At 39.6% G+C, this 18,696-nt stretch overlaps 2 protein-coding genes across 2 annotated transcripts in view; both read right to left on the reverse strand.

Moving 5' to 3' along the window:
- Window positions 1-5,600: 5,600 nt before the first annotated feature.
- On the reverse strand, window positions 5,601-8,581 carry LOC308082770 (transmembrane protein 233). Its single transcript, XM_080424771.1, has 3 exons — window positions 8,386-8,581; window positions 6,033-6,167; window positions 5,601-5,950 (listed from the first exon to the last, which is right to left on the reverse strand). The coding sequence occupies exons 1-3, from the start codon at window positions 8,578-8,580 to the stop codon at window positions 5,939-5,941; spliced, it is 342 nt and encodes a 113-aa protein (XP_080280897.1). The 5' UTR covers window position 8,581; the 3' UTR covers window positions 5,601-5,938.
- A 1,574-nt stretch (window positions 8,582-10,155) lies between these two features.
- Window positions 10,156-18,696, reverse strand: part of LOC308082764 (RNA-binding protein Musashi homolog 1-like) — a 32,957-nt gene continuing 24,416 nt past the window's right edge. The window contains 9 exon segments of the mRNA XM_080424765.1: window positions 10,156-13,981; window positions 14,376-14,438; window positions 14,440-14,534; window positions 15,130-15,192; window positions 16,950-16,986; window positions 16,988-17,007; window positions 17,455-17,538; window positions 18,080-18,152; window positions 18,154-18,198. Of these exon segments, the coding sequence (XP_080280891.1) occupies window positions 13,940-13,981; window positions 14,376-14,438; window positions 14,440-14,534; window positions 15,130-15,192; window positions 16,950-16,986; window positions 16,988-17,007; window positions 17,455-17,538; window positions 18,080-18,152; window positions 18,154-18,198 (522 nt within the window). The 3' untranslated portion in view covers window positions 10,156-13,939.

Below are 18,696 nucleotides of genomic sequence, written 5' to 3' on the forward strand. Positions count from 1 at the left end.
GGGCCTTTTATAGAGCCCCAGTGGTGGATAACCACCACTTACTGCATGCAGGAATTGTCTAGCACCTGACAATAAATGACTGGAATGGATGACCTGTTCTCCTCATTCTGTGCCCATCAAGTCAAAGTCAAGTCCATATTATACAATGTTAGGCATTGTTTACAGCTAATCTTTATTCATGATTACAAAAACATGTTTTAATTTCTTCCTTTAAATCTTCAGTATTTTACTTGTACAATGTACATACACCACTCATCACTGCAATTATATTATTCATGTTATTTTTAAAGTACTATTATTTCACACAATTTAGCTATTTACTGTCTACTTAAGTGAAGCCAAACAATTTGGTTATGAACTGGGCTGTAAGAATCCTCCTTTGTAAAAGACATTTGTCTGGTTATCTCTATGCCTATATGGTTATGGAAAGTAGGGATAAAAGGTTTTATGCTGGCCATTAGCGGGGCATAATTTTCCCTTACAAGAATCGCCTTTCACCACTGTCTTCTCTGGGGCTATGTACTGTACTGTACTGTATGTCTTCCTTTCAGGAAATTCAGTCCGTGGGCTGCATCCTTCTCTTTGGGCTATTTATACACTCAAAAGTAACAAAAGCAGGATGGTTAGAGAGATGGACAGAGTACAGTAACAGGCGAAACACTGCCATGGACAGAAATATGAACAATGCATCAGGTTAAAACCGCCATTGTAGGTTTTTAAATTGTTATTTTTTCTTTTCCTTGACCTCTCCTGCAAGCTATTAACAAAGGGACTGTGCATCGAATGTCATAACATGGCAGCAATAAATAATTTGCTGCCTCAGCACTGGGGAAAGAAATATAAATCACAAAAAAAGCTTGACAGCTTATTTCTATTATGGTCCTCTGAGTGCAAATGTGGGTGTTTATTTATGTATGTATTTATTTATGTATTCATTTAATCAATATGGAAATACATCTTCTATTATAAATATTTCCATGATTTAGACTCAAATGCAGAGGACATTTAAAGTTGCTAATAGAAGAGCATCAGTGTCGTCTTGTAATTGACATGGGCAATCTGACCCAAGAACAGACTCAGAGACAAAGCCAGATGGCAGGAGAAACGGCACAAACATGTCTTTACTTCACAAAGATACAGCTACACAGACAATGCAGGTGACAGGACAGACAGAATACTACACACAAGCAAAAGGCGACTCAGACAGACTTAAATTAATAATGACGAGGTATACACTGAGGACACCTACTGGATCTAAGGAGAACGCATAGAAGACATTACAGGAAGTTTAGAATGACAGGAGACAAGCAGGACTAAAGAATGACAGGTGACACCATTGTTACAGTACTAAGGACAGAAAGATTTATCAGTCCAGTGTTTCCTTACCAGTCTTTCCGGACTCAAAAGTGAATATGAACTAGGCTACATACAGTGGAAATGGAAATCAATAATGATTAATGCTGATTAGTATGTTGTTAAACCATGTAAAAAGGTCATACTATAGTATTTATTAAACCGTGTAAAAATACTATAATACTATAGTAAGGTATTCATTAAACCATGTAAACAGGTCATACTGATAGTATGATGTTAAAGTTTAAACCATGTAAAAAGGTCATATCTGATGTTAAACCATGTAAAAAGAAAACCTTTCCTTTCATGTTTAAGGCAAATGTGTTGTGATAGCCACTACACCACAGAAGAATGCAAGAGCTCAATGATGCTGCATTTGTCAACTATCAAGTCGCTCAATTCATTTATTCAATATATCTGGGGTAGATATTCAGTACCATCCAGTACCATAAAGATAATATAGACAACATTTAGCTACTAAACTCCACTCCACATCACAACACTTCTGTGGCATACGGTTCATATTTCCCTCAGTTACATCTATAAGGCAGCACTTTTGCAGTTTGTAACAGAACGCCTGCCTTATAGGTCAGGCCTGGAATTTTGTTATTTTAGGGTCAAGGTCTTTGGTGGGGTGAGGGCACAGGCCAAAGTCAGGACAGGAAGGCCTTGAAATAAAAAATGTTAGTCCAAGGAAATAATAAATGTTATGTATTTTCTAAATATTTGAATAGCCTACATAAGATAACTATACGTGAAATAGATAAATAAGCTGTTGTATTTCACAAAATAATGTATTGGTATTTACAAAATTCCAATAGAAACCCCTGAGTCAAAAGTCTATGTGCTGAAGTGTCCCCGAGCAAGACACTGGACTGATCAAACTCCTATAACTGCTCGTGATAGCCATCTGAGCAGCCATCAGCATGGGTGAAGCTGAAAACTGAGTTTCCTCGGGCCGTGGGAATAATAAGTTAATCAAATCAAACAGCTGTCCTGCCTGCCTGCCTGCCTGCTCATCTCACCTGCCAACCCTTTGTGAGTGTATCCTCTGTCAGTCACGCTTTTCTCTGCTATCCAGTGCAGCCCAGCTCAGACTTTATCCTGCTAATACAGGGTTCTCAACCTTTTCAGGCTGTGACGTGATAATGTGAACTGGGGACCCCCTTATTTATTTTTTTTAAACACTTTGTTTTTATTTTTCTTTATGTTGCAGGCAAAAATACAAGAATATGACATTTTGTATGACATCTTATTCCCCCAATCCCCCACCCTCCCACCAAGGTCATAACAAGACAAATGACAAGACAAAAAATGAATAAATAATAATAGTAATCACTTGACAATAAAGAAAAGGACAAGACAGACAAACAAACGGACAGACAAACCAAACAGTTTGACTTTTGACAAAATTTGTTGTTCCTTTCAGGTCAAGTTAGACAGTTATTATTATTGAAAGCAATAAATAAAAATAAAATGAGAAAGTATATATTTCGTATCCAACCGTCTATATCTTGTAGGCCTCCAGCCAGAGGCCGACAGAGTCAGATTTGTTGGGCGTTAACAATTATATAAGGGAGTGTGTTTTGAGTTGACCCCCTTATTTTTTAACTCTATGGGGACCCCCCATCCTGACAAGCACTTGGAATGTAGGAGTTGAGGCATTCAATTTAGTTTGACTCTGTTCCGTAGTTGAACATTCTGAAACTAGCAGATCTACAAACTCACTGTCCTCTGGGGACCCCCCAAAATCTTCAGGATATTAAACATATCCTGAAATGTATATCTCTGTTAGGATCATTAAATGAGGGGGGGGGGGGGGGGCATGGGCCAGACTGAAACACTTTAACCACTTAAACCCCATATGGGTAACCGGGAGTCCCTCAGGGGCAGACCTGCCAACCCTTCTGTTCTCACCAGGAGACTCCTGCTATTTGACCCCATCTCCTGGACGTCTCCTGTTCTTCCATTTCTCCTGTATCCTGTTTTGGGGGATTCCACCCTTTTTGTGTGGCGGTATTTGATTGTTCTTTTTGTTGGAAGGTGTGAGTGGGGGATGAAGAATACCTTGTGATGTCAGTGACATTTTATTACAAATGAAAATAAAAATAAGAAACAGTGCAGTAACAATACGTTTTCGTATAGCAGCAATTTTGCATGTAGGCCTACAATATAAATATAAATATATTGTCTGTCGGGCCGGGCGGAAACTCATTATGTCCAAAACTGTTACTTTTCAGCATAAACATTCTAAAATAGCACAATTGGTTCATACTGGATTATCCCGATCCCGATTCGTCGATTTTTTTTTCAGGACTTTCAAAAAGCGTTAAGCATTGGTTCTCAAAGTGGGGTCCGGGGACCCCCAGGGGTCCTTGGGGGGTTTCCAGGGGGTCCCCAGCAAAATGTTATTATTAAATAGGCCTATGGCTCTTTAATTGCTACTTTTAACTTTTGAATGGATGTAAGTATTAAAAGCCTGATAAAAGTGTCAAACTCCCCAAATCCACCAGAATACTGGAAATTACATCTACTCTGTTAAAAATGTTCTGCCCCCCCCCCCCCCCTGGGAAAAAATCTCCTGTTATCGGACGGTCTGAGATTGGCAGGTATGCTCAGGGGCCAGGGCTCAATACTAGTGTATTTTCTGTTTTCTGTTATTGTGGGGAAAGCTTTCGCTGAAAATGGCTCACAGCGTCGCGTTGTGAGCTTGTCGATCTTTCCACAGCTTGTCGGCTTTCCACACAATACCGATGCTGGGGTTTAAGTGGTTAAGAGCACATTATTTCGCTCTGGCAGATTGTGGTTTCCAGGCTACAACTTCAATGCATTCAACTGCAACTCAGTTGATGCCACATTGCAGTACTTCTATTGGAGCAGCAGAGGTCAGTGCAATACAACTCCTTTCAGTGGTTGCTGAGAGAGAGAGAGAGAGAGAGAGAGAGAGGGAGAGAGAGGGAGAGAGAGAGAGAGAGAGAGAGAGAGAGAGAGAGAGAGAGAGAGAGAGAGAGAGAGAGAGAGAGAGAGAGAGAGAGAGACTAGTGCAGTGTCACAACATCCATCTTTTAAGGCACAGGTGTTGACAGTTAACTGCTAATGATGATAATGCTTCCTGACTCCAGCTACCTGTCTCTTTCTAAATTCTCACAGCTATCCTCTTTCATTCATCCCAATTGGAGGAAAGTGTCAAAGATGTATTTGGAGGCAGTGTGGTAGAAGTGTTAACACTGTTGTTTTTACTGGAATACTTCTCACTAATTGCATTTTACAAGCATGTATTGCTTGTATATAGTGGTGTTTTTGGTTACAAAGTGGAAATTGTACCTTGATCCTTTAAAATCTAGTTCTTGGGTACACCAATTTATTCAAGGGTATAGAGATATATTTACAAACTGAAATTGAGCAGAGCAGTAAAAACATAGCTATTTTAGAAATAGTGTGAACGTGGGCTACATTTACCAATCTGTATACAAATTTACATTGTCAGCCATTGTATTTGAAAATGCATGGGCATTAATCTTAAAATAAGATATTTACTCTCTTTCTCATTCTCTCTCTCTCTCTCTCTCTCTCTCTCTCTCTCTCTCTCTCTCTCTCTCTCTCTCTCTCTCTCTCACACACACACACACACACACACACACACACACACACACACACACACACACACACACACACACACACACACACACACACACACACACACACACACACACACACGCATGCGCACACACCGCACACAGTTCCTGTTTACCATATCACCAGTTGACAGAACATGTACCAGCACAACATCAAGGGGACATCTTCTATATTTAGACAGGGAGATATTATGACATATCATACTACATTATTCTTCTGACTCTGCAGATACTGTGGCTCTTAGCTCACAGAGGTTGTTGTATTGGAACAGGGAAAGATATTGCACCTTCCTGAAACTGTCACAGAGATTAAATAATAAAAATATACAAAAGACTTACCCATTGAAAACAATTTAACATCGCAATCTAGTATCTGATCTGCATGGTTCATAGCCAATGCCTTAAAGACTCTTATATGAATTATTTATAAGTACAGTATGTTGCCATAATGATTATGGGTGAAATAAACAGGTATGAGGAATTATATGCCTTTTGTTCAATTCAAAATGTATTATACAGTCAGCACATACAGTACTGTACTTTCTGTGTGCCTGTGGTTATGATTGTGTAATTTGCATATACAGTACATGTATGTTGTTTGTGCATTGTATGCATGCAGTCACGCATGACGTGCAGGTCTGTGTGGAGGTTTGAAGCTGCCTTTATATCCTTAAACACATTGTTGACAATGTGTAACAGTAGAACAACAGGTGTCAGATACTTTCTTCATTGTTAATAGTCCTTGTTTCTCCAAACAAAGATGACTGGAAAAGGTAGGAGCATGGGAGAAAGCAGAATCAGTCCCCTAGGCCTAGGGATCGTTGGGTTTATGAACAATCCATCTAAGCCACAGGTCACCTCCTGTAAGAATGACATCCTTTTGTTTTACCTTGTCATCCAGAATCTCTCTGTTTTAGATCCTAATACATACGCTTCCCACTTTCACAGCGTTAAAATTCCATCTGAAATGAAAGCACAACGATATTATTCGAAAGACATTTCAGGTTCAATAATTGATCATTGTCTGTCAGATCGTGCCCTTACGTGCATAAATTCAACTGCGCAGAAGATGGCGATGATGATGAGGCCTATGATGATGGAGGAGATGCCAACATATAGAGCGTTCCTTCCCAGCCGCCTGGACCCATCGTAGTCTCCTCGATCATACATGTTCCTAGACTGAGAACCACAGGAGTGACACTTCGGTTCCACATGACTATTGTTAAGGTTGAAAGTGATAGTTATTCACTCTGTGTAAAGATACATCAATTGTCTTTCTTGCCTTGATTTAGATTTCATGTTTGATAGCACTGATCTCATTAGTTGCAGGGGTTCTCAAACTTTTTCATGTCAAGGACCCCCATATTTTATTTATCCGCGGAACCCCATACGAAAAGATTTGAGCCTGCCAGGGATCCCCATAAGAGAAGATTTGTGTTGCTAAATCATATTCATAATTTTTTCAAAATCTTTCAAAAATAGCAGATCTACATGCTCGGCTATTTTCGAATATCTAAAGTATAACATTTGGTTAAATTGAATTTGATGCTATTTTTTAAATAAAGGGACCCCCTGGAACCCCCTCAAGGACCCCAGGTAGTCCCAGACCCTACTTTGAGAACCACTGGCCTATTGCTTTCAACTGTATAATTAAAACACCTACAAATATGTGATGGACAAAAAAAGTAGGGTCCTTTTTTTTATAGGGTCCTATATTCCCAGCGTTCAATTTTTCCAGGGTCCTAATAGCACCCTCAGACATAGGAATGACCCCCATTAAAGTGTACTGAAATACATCACACTTGTGAGGGCTCATATAAACCCCCAGACTATGATCCAACAAATGACATGTAGTCAAATGATCTGTCTTCTTTGGAATGTTGGCAACACATCAGTCGTGGCTCTACACGACCTACACGTGACGTTTACTAGTGTAGTAACACAATACAGTGCTAACAGGCTGGTGTAATATCTGGCTCCTCAATGCCTGGCTGTCTGTGTTGACAAAAGTGTAAACCCAAATGTTTTATTCATTTTCTAAGGTGGAAGGTTAAGTCAAACGTTTGATGGGCAGAGCAGGTGTGTGTGTGACTGGGTTACATCTAAGTGTCCAATGAAGCCACACTCTTCTTCAGTTTGTATTTCTCAGCCAGTGGCTCTCAAAGTGGAGTCCAAGGACCCCCAGGGGTCCTTGAGTGGGTTCCAGGGGGTCCCCAGAAAAACATAAGAACAGTTTAACCACTTTAACCATATTTTATACTTCAGTTATTTGAAAATAGACAATCTGCAAGCTCACAACGCATCGTATCGCAACATTCTGAGGCAATTTTGGGGCAATTTGGTGGTCCTTGACATGAAAATGTTTGAGAACTACTGTCCTAATAATCTATCAATGTTTTCTTTTTTCTTTTTACCGAATTGGTTCCCAGATTGCTGTTCTAAGCACTCATTGTAGATCTGCTATTTTTGAAAGAAGTTTGACACATTTAGAAAAAAAATTAACACTTTTACTTTGTAAGTACATTTTGATGCCAGTAAAATTTTTATGTTCTGGTATTGCTACTTTTACTTAAGTAAGAAATCTGAGTACTTCTTCCACAACAGCAGATACATTCAACCACATGTTGACATGTACATTAGCCAATAGCTTTCTCTAACCACGCGTGTCCATTGTAACACATTACTTTGGCTAAAGAACACCATATAGAAGTAAAGCAATTGCTCTGTTATTTCAAGAAGAAAGAAAAAGTTTCATTTGCTATTGTGGGACACATGTTACAAATTATTTTGTTATGGATTACATTTTAATAAGCTAATAATCAATTAATAGATCGACAGAACATTAATCAAATTGAACAGGAAATAATCTTGTGTTATAACATGATATTTATAACATGCTGGAATAGCTGGGTAAATAAGGTTGACCCAGAAGTCAAAAACAGGCCCTCCTTGAAAATAAGAATGCAAAATTACCACAATTTTATGGTCTAAATGAATCAGATTAATTCATTATGACTGTTAGTTTCCACCCTAGTGCTCCTTTGTTAAACATCAGAACAGCAATAGAGTTATTGTACAGTGCAATTGCATAGTATTTCTGAACCCTATATGGCCTACTGTACTTCATTGACTGGAGTCCCCCATGGCTCTCTACTAGACCAGCTCCTTAATGTGATCCTCTAAACCAGTGGTTCTCAAAGTGGTGTCCAGGGACCCTCTGGGTTCCTTGAAGGGGTTCTAAATGGACCCTTACAAGTCTGTAACTCTGACAGTATATAAATGGAACCAAATGGACCCTAACGGGTCCATTTGGTTCCATTTCTATACTGTCAGAGTTAAAGGGGGTTCTTGAAATGTAAAAGTTTGAGAAGCACTGCTCTAAACTGTGCTTACTTACCATGATGGAGAATATCAGGGCCACGATGTTGACGGGGTATGCGGGACAAAAGCAGGTGAAAATGGTCAAACAAAGATAGCTGCGAATTGGAGGTGGGGGTTCCTTCAACTCCCTGAAACTCAAACAGTGCATGCTCCCGGTCAGCGAGCTCTTCCTCACATCCTGACATGGCACGACGAGATGATGAGCCATCATAGCACAATGAAGAGATAACTGGACGCTCAAAAAGCTGGAAATCAGTCAAAAATGAAGTCCATTTCAAAACGTTCCGGTAAAATCTTGTGGCACTGGATAACCCTGGAGGGATTTGTTGTGTGTTGCTGACCACGGCCAGAGCCTTGACCTCGTTTTCTCCAGGGTGGGCAAAAATCAACTCCAAGCAGGGGAGAGAGCAAGAGAGGTGCAGAGAGGAGAAGAGATCACTATCACTGCTGGCCCCCATCCATGCTAACGACTTGAGAAGATCTCAGTGATGGAAAGTAAACAAGTAGATTTACTGTACTCGGGTACAAATTTGAGGTACTTTTATTTACTTGAGTATTCCCCCTTTCTGACACTTTATACTTCTTCTCCACTACACCTCAGTCAAATATTGTACTTTTACTTCATTGCAATTATTTGACACCTTTAGTTATGATTAACTTTTCAGATTTAGATTATTAATACAAAACATACATTAACCATATTAAGCCCTATTTTCTACTTTGGCTATTCGAAAATAGCCTATCTACATACTCACAACAAAGATCATGTAGACTTGTTGTGAGCTTGTAGATCTGCTCTTTTCGAAAATGTTAGACACATTTTGAAAAGAATTTAGTACTTTTACTTAAGTACGGTATGTTAAGTATGTTGATGCCAGTACTTTTGTACTCTTACTCAACTGAATACCTTGCAATAGAGTATTTCTATATAGGCCTAGTGGTATTGATACTTTTACTTAAGTAAGAAATCTGAGTAGCCTACTTCTTAATCTTCCACCACTGACTTGGCTGCAGACATGCTACAGAAACACACGTCATTTACAGTAAAGTGATGAGCACATCTCATCTCATCTCATCTCACTACTATCAGTGGTGGTGGAGTATGTAAAGTAAGTATTTACTTGAGTGCTGTACTTATAAGAACATTTTTGGAGTTTTTTAGTTTTTGTAAGCTGTTTTTGTAACTTTCACTCCGCCACATTTTAAATAGAAATATACTTTTGACTCATGCATTTCTAGGAAGAGACTCTTGGGACCGAAAGGTAGAAAAATGCATTATGGATTAAGGTAAGCCCTCACATCTAGATTAACATTTTTGGCCTGGATTTATAAGTCATGTCGAGTTGGCAGTGAATTTGTTCTGCCAATGAGTGGTATAATGACAAGTAACCTTCTAATGAGGAAAGCCACTGGATGCCACCATTTACAGGCTACAATTGAATTGGCTGGGATATAATGAAAATATGCCAGCATGACAGAATTAACCCATTAAGACCCAAGGAAAAACAAAGATTTGAGTTACAAACGTTCGCTTTAAAAAATATGTATTCAAAGATTTGCACAACTTTTCACGTTTTTTTGCAGATCTACAAGCTCATAGCGCGGCTCTCGGTGCCGAGCTATGAGCTTGCATATCTATCTATATATCTATATATATATATATATTTATCTATATATATTTTTTTGAATAGCCAAAGAAATCTAAAATGACACAGATACTTAATGGGTAGATATGGAAATATTATAAAAGGTGTAACGTAAAATAAAAAAGGAAAGAAAAGGTGGGAAAAAATAACATTGCGATTTAATGTTTTAGAATAATTTATTAGGAATTTTAAAATCGAAATTTCCAGAGAAAGAAAGGAGAAAAAAAAAAAAAAAACATTGTGATAAAGCTTGGTTGGGATTTGCCCAAATGGGATTGGTTAAAGTGTTGTTCAAGAGCTCACAGTTAAGCCCGATTTATACTTTGTTGTACAATGGTGTTGCACGGCAACAGCAGCAGCTCCACAAGCGTCTACGACGCGTCGTGAGCTTGTAGATCTGCTACTTTTGGCGGGCAACACCGTGGTACGAAGGAGCATAAATTAAGCATTTAGAGCTTCAAGCTCCAGTCAAAAGCATTGGCCCTTTTCCTGACATCAACACACACAAATAAAATCATTAAAATCACTGTACAAGGGGAACAAGATCTGGAAACAAAAATATAGTTTCTTTTTTTTTTCTTCTGAAAATAAGTCTTAATGCCGCAGAAATATCAATACGTCATCTCCTACTACCAAACATCAGTATTATTCTCATTTGTAAGGTAAAAAATAACTTATTGCTTTATTGTAAGTTAAAAAGTTACAGTGTTGGTGTCCAGCAGTAGTTTTGTGTTGTTTTCCCAGACAGACTGAGAGAGGTACAAAATGGCCCGGTCAGGAAGTCATACAAGCCTTGCCTTCGTCAACCAGCAGAATGGAGCTGTACAGATGATGAACACAAACTAATAAATGGTATATATTTGATACACATGAACTTTTTCCAAATGTTTGTTCAATATTTTCCTTCCTGCCCAGCCAGTATTGTCTAAAACGTTTTAAATGTCAATGACCCCCCCCCCCCCCATAACTCTGAGAGGGTACAAATGGATGTCACTCTCAAGAGTTACAGACCTGTAAGGGTCCATCTGGAGGCCCCTCAAGCAACCCTGAGGGTCCCTGGACCCCACTTTGAGAACCACTGGCCTATACAGAAAGTCCTTTCTATAGAACTGACTGAGGCGAGGGCCAGTACCTTTGTGACTCCTCACCCCAACCCCCTGCCCATCTTTACAATGAGTAGCAATGGCGTTCAAACAAAACGAAAAAGAACAGTGGATAACGGAAGATCACAAAACCGCGTCACTGGAAACCTTGTATGTCCGAAAACCCTTATGTCAGGAAATTGGAAAAACAATAGCCTGTATTCCAAAAGATCAATGTACACTACTAATTTAGTCACAAGCTCTTGTTAATATTTGTGATCTCTTGAATATTTATAAAACTCACAAACAGACTTAACCAATTTCAACTTGGCATCCCTATATTGGGCATGCCATCAGTTTGTGAAAATAAATGTAAAATCTTCAAAATAGCAGACCTACAAGCTTGCAAGTTGCGACACATTGTGAGCTTGTAGACGACTGGCTATTTTCACAACTGTGGCATGACATGTGACGAATCAATTCATGAAAGAAAACTTGAATAAGGAGATACAAGGTTTCTGCCTGACAGTGACGATAGTTCATAACTTTAGATCAGTCAGTAAAGATGAAAAATAAGAAGAAAATGTAGGACGCAGGGGACGGGGCAATAGACCAAAATGGAACCAGGCAATCGTATCAGTACCGAAACTGGCAATGAAAATGCTCCTTTGTTGCCAAAAGTAGTTCCGTATTACACCTTGATGTATGCGCACAGACAGTCACTCGCACACACTCAGCTGTAAGCACATGCACCTTCAATATTTATAAGAGGACAAAAACATAACCATGATCTTTAGAATAGCTTCTCCTTGAATGTCCTTCATTTGAGTTCACGGCTGATAACACCGCATAAAAGAATGGCAAAAAAATATATAGAAAGAAACAAAAACAAAAACATTATGAAGGAAAATGCAACAAAAATATATATATATAATCCTTTCCAAAAATGGTAGTCAAGTGAACCCCAAATCCCATTAAACCCCCAGTCCTCGAAATCCTTTAAGTCGTACTTTGTCCTTCGTGCCAATCCACTATTATGAACTCAAGTTGAACACATTTCATGATGTAAGAGCATTTCAGTTATTCACCAGGTCTCATGGGTACATTAAGAAATCTGGTTCATCATGGTAATAAAATGATCGCAAAATAATACAATCATTGGTGCTTTTTCAAAGGCAAGTAAATGGATGATGAATTTGAAAGACTAACATCATTTGACTTGAATGGATATGCAAAAACATATTCATAAAAGGTTATTTCTTAAGATGTCCGATGCACCGTGCCTGAGGCAATGCTGGGATAGTAGTCTCTCGAGACAGATCATTGGCTCACACAATATTCAAATGCTTCCACCTAACAGTCTGTACATCGGGAAGCGCTGAAAGATGCGTAGAAAATAAAGTGGAAGTCCCGCCTCGGTCGGCACTTCCGTTTCGCCTTTGCAATCGCGTAAATATAAGTCCTACTGGAAATCGAATTAGCCGAAGCCTATCTAGCTTGCTGCTTAGCAGAAATGGACATTCAAAAATATAGTTTCAAGATATTTTAAAATATATATTCGTGAACAGAAATAACAGATGACAGCTTCCTGTCACAACTTTTGCGAGGGGAAGTTACAGACTACTGTATTGCATTCGAAGATTGTGGAAGAGTCTGGTTTGAGAGACCACTGGGATGGAGACCTGGCCTACATTATGTACACCAGATGCATACAAAGAAACATATTGAGATGACCACACTTAGTAGTTGATCACATCCAGTTAAATCACAGCCAGTACCTTAACTCTTTTCAAACAAATCAATGACATGCTTAAAGCCTGAGTTATACTTGGTTGCGGGCCAGTGTCGCTCACCGGAAATAGCCGATTTACAAGCTGACAACGGGTCGCAGTGCAACACGTCGTCAACTTCTGGATCTGCTATTTTCGGTGCACGACAACGATGCCCAATTAAGTACAAATCAGGCTTAAACTGGTTTAGTAACCCTTCCACCCGAACAACCCTCCCTTACCCCAAACTCTATGTACAATATCTTACAAGAAGACATAAAAACATTGCTTTAAAACCAATTACAGAATAAAATACCTTACAGATTATCATCATCACCGTCAATATTAATAACAATATTACAAAGGTTTGCTTTAAAAGACTACCAAAATATACATTTTAGTTGTTTTTTTTCCATGTTTCTTGTGACACAAGGTAAAAAAAGGAGTTTGACTGATTTTAATTTGTTCTTCCTCTGTTAAAAGTGGTTGGGTTCATTTTAGAGGACGAGGATGAACCCAGCTTTGTGGCACGTCATCTCTCTCCACTCACCTCGGTAACAGTTTCAAAGGGTTTTTGTGATGAAACAGCATTTTATCACAGAGAAATGAAACAACATAATAATAATAAAATTAAAATAAAAAAAATCTAATAAGTAAGTAAAAAGAGAGTCCTCTGTGTACTTGCCATAAACTCAATGACAAACCTTTCCACAGAGTTGGGTCGTTCTTCTTCTTCTTTTTTTGTCTTTTTGTGTTTTTTAGTTTTTTTTCAAGCTGCAGAGGAAGTGGTGAAAGAAGAGGATATTGGAGATCTAATAATCAGCCTACACGTGGACAAAAGGAGAGGAGAGGAAAGACAGGGGGTCATGGTGATAAGATTAGTAGCAAAGGAAAACAGAATTCAAGGTTTTGAAAGAAGATCTTCGGTCGGTGGGTGGAGTCACAGCAAGCCAGGGCTGCAGCGGTAGAGCCTGTGGCTGCCAATCACATTTAGCCAAGAATGGACACCCCAGCAGTTTGATTGGCTTATCAGCAGAGAAGAGCCCCGCCCCTGTCCAGTGACCTGAGTCTTCTCAGTGGTAGCCGTTAGTGAAGGCAGTAGCAATAAGAGGACCCTGTGGATACGACAGAAAATTCTACATAAATAAATAAATAAATGTAACATTCTCGTCGCTGTTGGGTGGAAACCTTGTATGTCCATAACCGTTGCTTTTCCAGAATTGGAGAAAAGAACCTGTGTTCCAATTGTAGTTATTTAAAAAAAAAAAAACACACACAGATATTTGCCGATCTACAAGCTCTCACCGTGTCACGATGCAACGCGTTGTGAGCTCGTAGATCGGCTAATTTTGCGAGACTCTCTTGTACGACAAAGTACGCCATTAATTTATGACAAGAAAAACAACAACTAAAAAGTCGAGATATGGAGATACAAGGTTTCTGCCCGACAGCAACCACGTGTATGTGGGTGCCATGACCATGTGATGATGGCGTGTGGGTGTGACCTACCCCGAGACTGTGGCCAAATCCTGTGCTGGGGGCGGGGCTGGCAGCACTTAGGTAGCCGCCCACTTCCCGAGTCCTGATTGGCTGCAGCATACAGGTCAGCCAAATTTGGCCCGGGACTGCTGGTGCCCAGATAGCCTGCCGTACGAGAAGGGGTGTTGCCTGAGAGAAAGACATCAGGCATGACTGTTAACAGGCTTTTTCTTCTATCTATCCATCTATCCATCTATCCATCTATCCATCTGTCTATCTATATGCTTGCCTTGTACACAAATCCAAACACATTCACACATGTTTGTGGATTTTCAAGAACAAGAGCAATCAACATCGTCATACCTTTACCGTAACCGCACGAATCCTAGCATCCCTATTCTGGGCATGGGATAGTAGGCGAACATTATTTTGTACCATTAAAATATTATCGGCTAAAACATTTGGTGTAGAGGGGAAGAGGAAGGGACCACGGATAGACCCGTGCGGGACCCTGGTCAACTAAATACGTAGGGTTTAATTGTTTAAGGCAAACCAGCACTCATGTTCATAATATATACTCCACATTAGTCACGCACGCACGCACGCACGCACGCACGCACGCACGCACGCACGCACGCACACACACACACACACACACACACACACACACACACACACACACACACACACACACACACACACACACACACACACACACACACACACACACACACACACACACACACACACACACACACACACACACACACACACACACACCTACCTCTAACTAACGCTGATGCTGCAGCTGCTGCTGCCATTGGTCCATATGCAGTCAGGGGAATGGCTGAGGGACAGAACAAAATAGAAACAAGGTTTTTATCTCTAGAATAGATACTGTATATAAGTCAGTTATGACAACAGACATGAAGCTCAGCCCCATAAAGTATCCTGATTATCAAGGTGTGAGTAATTTCTACTTTTTAAAATAAAGTCATGGTCAATATCATGTCCACTATCATGCCAGTACCATGTCAGTACCATGGTCAGTATCAAGATAGTATCATGTCAGTATCATCGTCACTCAGTATCATCTCAGTATCATAGTCAGTGTCATAGTCAGTGTCATCTCAGTATTATGGTCAGTATCATCTCAGTATCATAGTCAGTGTCATAGTCAGTGTCATCTCAGTATTATGGTCAGTATCATCTCAGTATCATGGTTTGTATCATGTCAGTATGACCACAGATTGAAGTCTAATCTGTATAAAAGTATAGATTGCTTGAATATGTTGTTTTTGATCCAAAAATAATTACAGTCAATGAAAAGTTTGTTTTTGCTCTCCTGTAAAATTCTGATTGTCACTTACGCCCTTGGCTGTCCAAGCCCTCGATATTATGTGTATAAAATATATATATACGTGCTAATAAATCACACACAGTAGTAAGTTGTCCATCTCTGTTCTCTGGAATGTGCAGTCCCTTCCTTATGGAAGGTCCATCCTTTCTTACAGTATATATATGTATATATTTATATTCAGTTTTTAATTCAAAGGTTCAAGCTCTATATTCTGATAGTAATCATTGCTACAGTGTTGGTTCAGAGACAGGGGTATCCCCGTCTCTCCAGTTATTTAGTAAAAAGAAAATACATTTTCAGATCATTATAACTTTTTTTTTTATCCAGTCAGGAGACAGAATAATAATATAATATATCAGCTTAGATGTTATAGTGTTCCAGTTCCAATTGTGTTTGCTCAATTTGTGGTTTCATCACTTTCAATGTACCAATTTCACATGTATCCTGTATTCTGTATAAGTTCTCTTTCCTGATTGGAAACCTAATCATTTATTTTCTGTTTACTAGAGCCGGAGAGATGAGAGACCTGTGCTACTGAACAAATATTCCAAGTTTAGTATCAGAAAAGAAATGGCAAAAACAATCAAATAGCAAAAGAAAAGAAATTGGAGTACAGCGGATTACCTAGGCAATACTCAAGTGAAGATACAAGTACAACCCAATGCCACTAGATGGCAGCATCAATTTAGTGAAGAAAGAGCTACAACTGCTTGTACTGTAGTTCTGCCCGGACTCATATAGTCATAAAGCATGTCAGAGTCAGAATGACCATAAGCACCTCACTAAAGGAAAAAACCTGTTTGACTGTGACGCAGAAAATGGCAGAAAATGGCAAAATAATATAAAATACCAGTTAATATAAACGTTACATATTGATTTACAAAAAAAACGATCTATCTAGCAGGAATTTCCTGCTCACATTATCAGTTCCCGGTTTTAACACATTAAAACCCGGGAAAGTATCATTTAGATTTAAGTGTTGGCTATTCAAAAATAGCAGGTATACAAGCTCACAGCGCGTCACTTCGCGCCGTGCTGCAAGCTTGTACATCTGCTATTTTTGAACATGTTTGAGTAATCTTGAAAGTGTTTCGAGGTTCTTGGCACAAAAGGTTTGAGAACAACTGATTCGGAAGGCATCTGTAGAATCGGCCTCAGGTCGAGGGCAGAGAAAACACAGGCTGTGTGAGGACAAAGAGCTGTTGGACGTGGGGGGGCCTTTGGAGGAGTAAGGAGCCACTGACCTGCCAGCTCATGGGGGTGGGATGATGTCAGGAGGGGGGGTCCTCTCTAAATGGAATTCTAGAAACGGAGAAGGGCAAGAGAGAGCACTTAAGGTCAATACAGTTTACCGTCCACCAGCCAGACTACAAAGACACAAACACACATGGGTACACAAGCACATTGAAAGTCATGCTACCAGCAAGCGGTGTTTAAACTGCAATCCGCAATCCACGTTGTGGATTGCAGTGGATTAAATGTTATTTCGAGCCATTTGTATGGTAGAGTATGTTAATACAATATAACTAGTAAATCGTTCCTGTCGAATGGAAACCTTGTATTTCCAAAACCGTTCCTTTTCTATTATTATTTTAAAAACATTTTAAAATAGTGAACATAGCCAATCTGCAAGCTCCCAATGCGTCGCATTGCGATGGGTTGTGAGCTTGTAGATCGGCTATTTTCACTGCTTTCGTGTGACACTCTTATATAATGAAGTAGGGCAATAAGCAATAAATATGGACTTACCAGGGAACTGATAATGAGTGTATCCAGGCGCAATGCCAGAGTAACTGCGACTAGTGTAGGTTGTAGTCTGGAAACCTGGGTAGCCTGTCAACAAAGAGAGTAAAACAACACTTTTAAATACATTTCAGCAAAAGAAGTAAACATTAAAATATAGCGCTGCTGTCGGCGACGAATACGATAATATACAAACTCGTCTGATTAAGTCAGTGGGCCCAAAGTGTGTAAACTGTGTTGTCCAGTAGAGGGCGTCAAACAACCACACTCTCCCCCTCTGGCTCCAGGTTTCTGGCCTCAGTGAGCATTCAGTGAGAATTGTGTGTCACAAACACATATCTACCTCCCTGACTCCCTATTCAGTAAGAATAGTTCTACTTTGTTGAAAGATGAAGGTGCCAGATGGTCTACATAAATATCCATCACAAATACTAGCCTGCGAGTATTAAGGGGGGCATTCAAAGCATCTTTCTATTTTGTCAAATACCTCAATAATGTTTGCATTAACAAGCATTGGTCTGGGCTTCATAAACAAAACACGTGTGCCTATGAATGCGATGGCCCGAAGGGGGATTTGTCAGTAATGGAAATATCAGCGTGCTCTCTTCATACTTACAGGCTTTGATCTTACCTAGCATGCCTATGCCCAGCATAAAGGCATCCATGCCATAGGGCATTACTCTGGAACGACCCCTGGCTGACCCCGGTCGGTGACATCACTTCTTTGGGCTGGGCTTTCTTAACCTCAACCTGAAGGAGGGATAATCATATATCCATACATGCACACTCAGATGAAAACCGGTGAAAAACATAATTATGCATTACCAGCCATACTCATCAGTGTATTTAATCTCCCATAATCGCATCGTTGATATATTCAAAGAATAGGGCTTACTAGGCTTTATTGGGGCATGACTATTTCCAGTGGTGGACAGTAACTAAGTACATTTACTTGACTACTGTACTTTACTGTAGTACTGTACTGTAATCTGACAATTTCTGAAAATGTACTTCATAATTTGTACTTTTGAATACTTGAGTATTTACTTGAGTATATACTTTGTTTAAGCATACTTACATGTAACAGTCCCCCACTGGCTATTTCCATGAATTGAACAATAGTCAGAACTACAGAATCTCCATCAAAAGTGTAAATTCTCAACCCAAAACCATACCAGAATTAACTATTAAAACGCTATATACTTCACTGACCAAAGTCCCCCAGGGGTCTATACTAGCCCCCCTCTT

The sequence above is a fragment of the Gymnoscopelus braueri genome (assembly GCF_963280865.1).
Source record: "Gymnoscopelus braueri genome assembly, chromosome: 3".
Taxonomy (NCBI): domain Eukaryota; kingdom Metazoa; phylum Chordata; class Actinopteri; order Myctophiformes; family Myctophidae; genus Gymnoscopelus; species Gymnoscopelus braueri.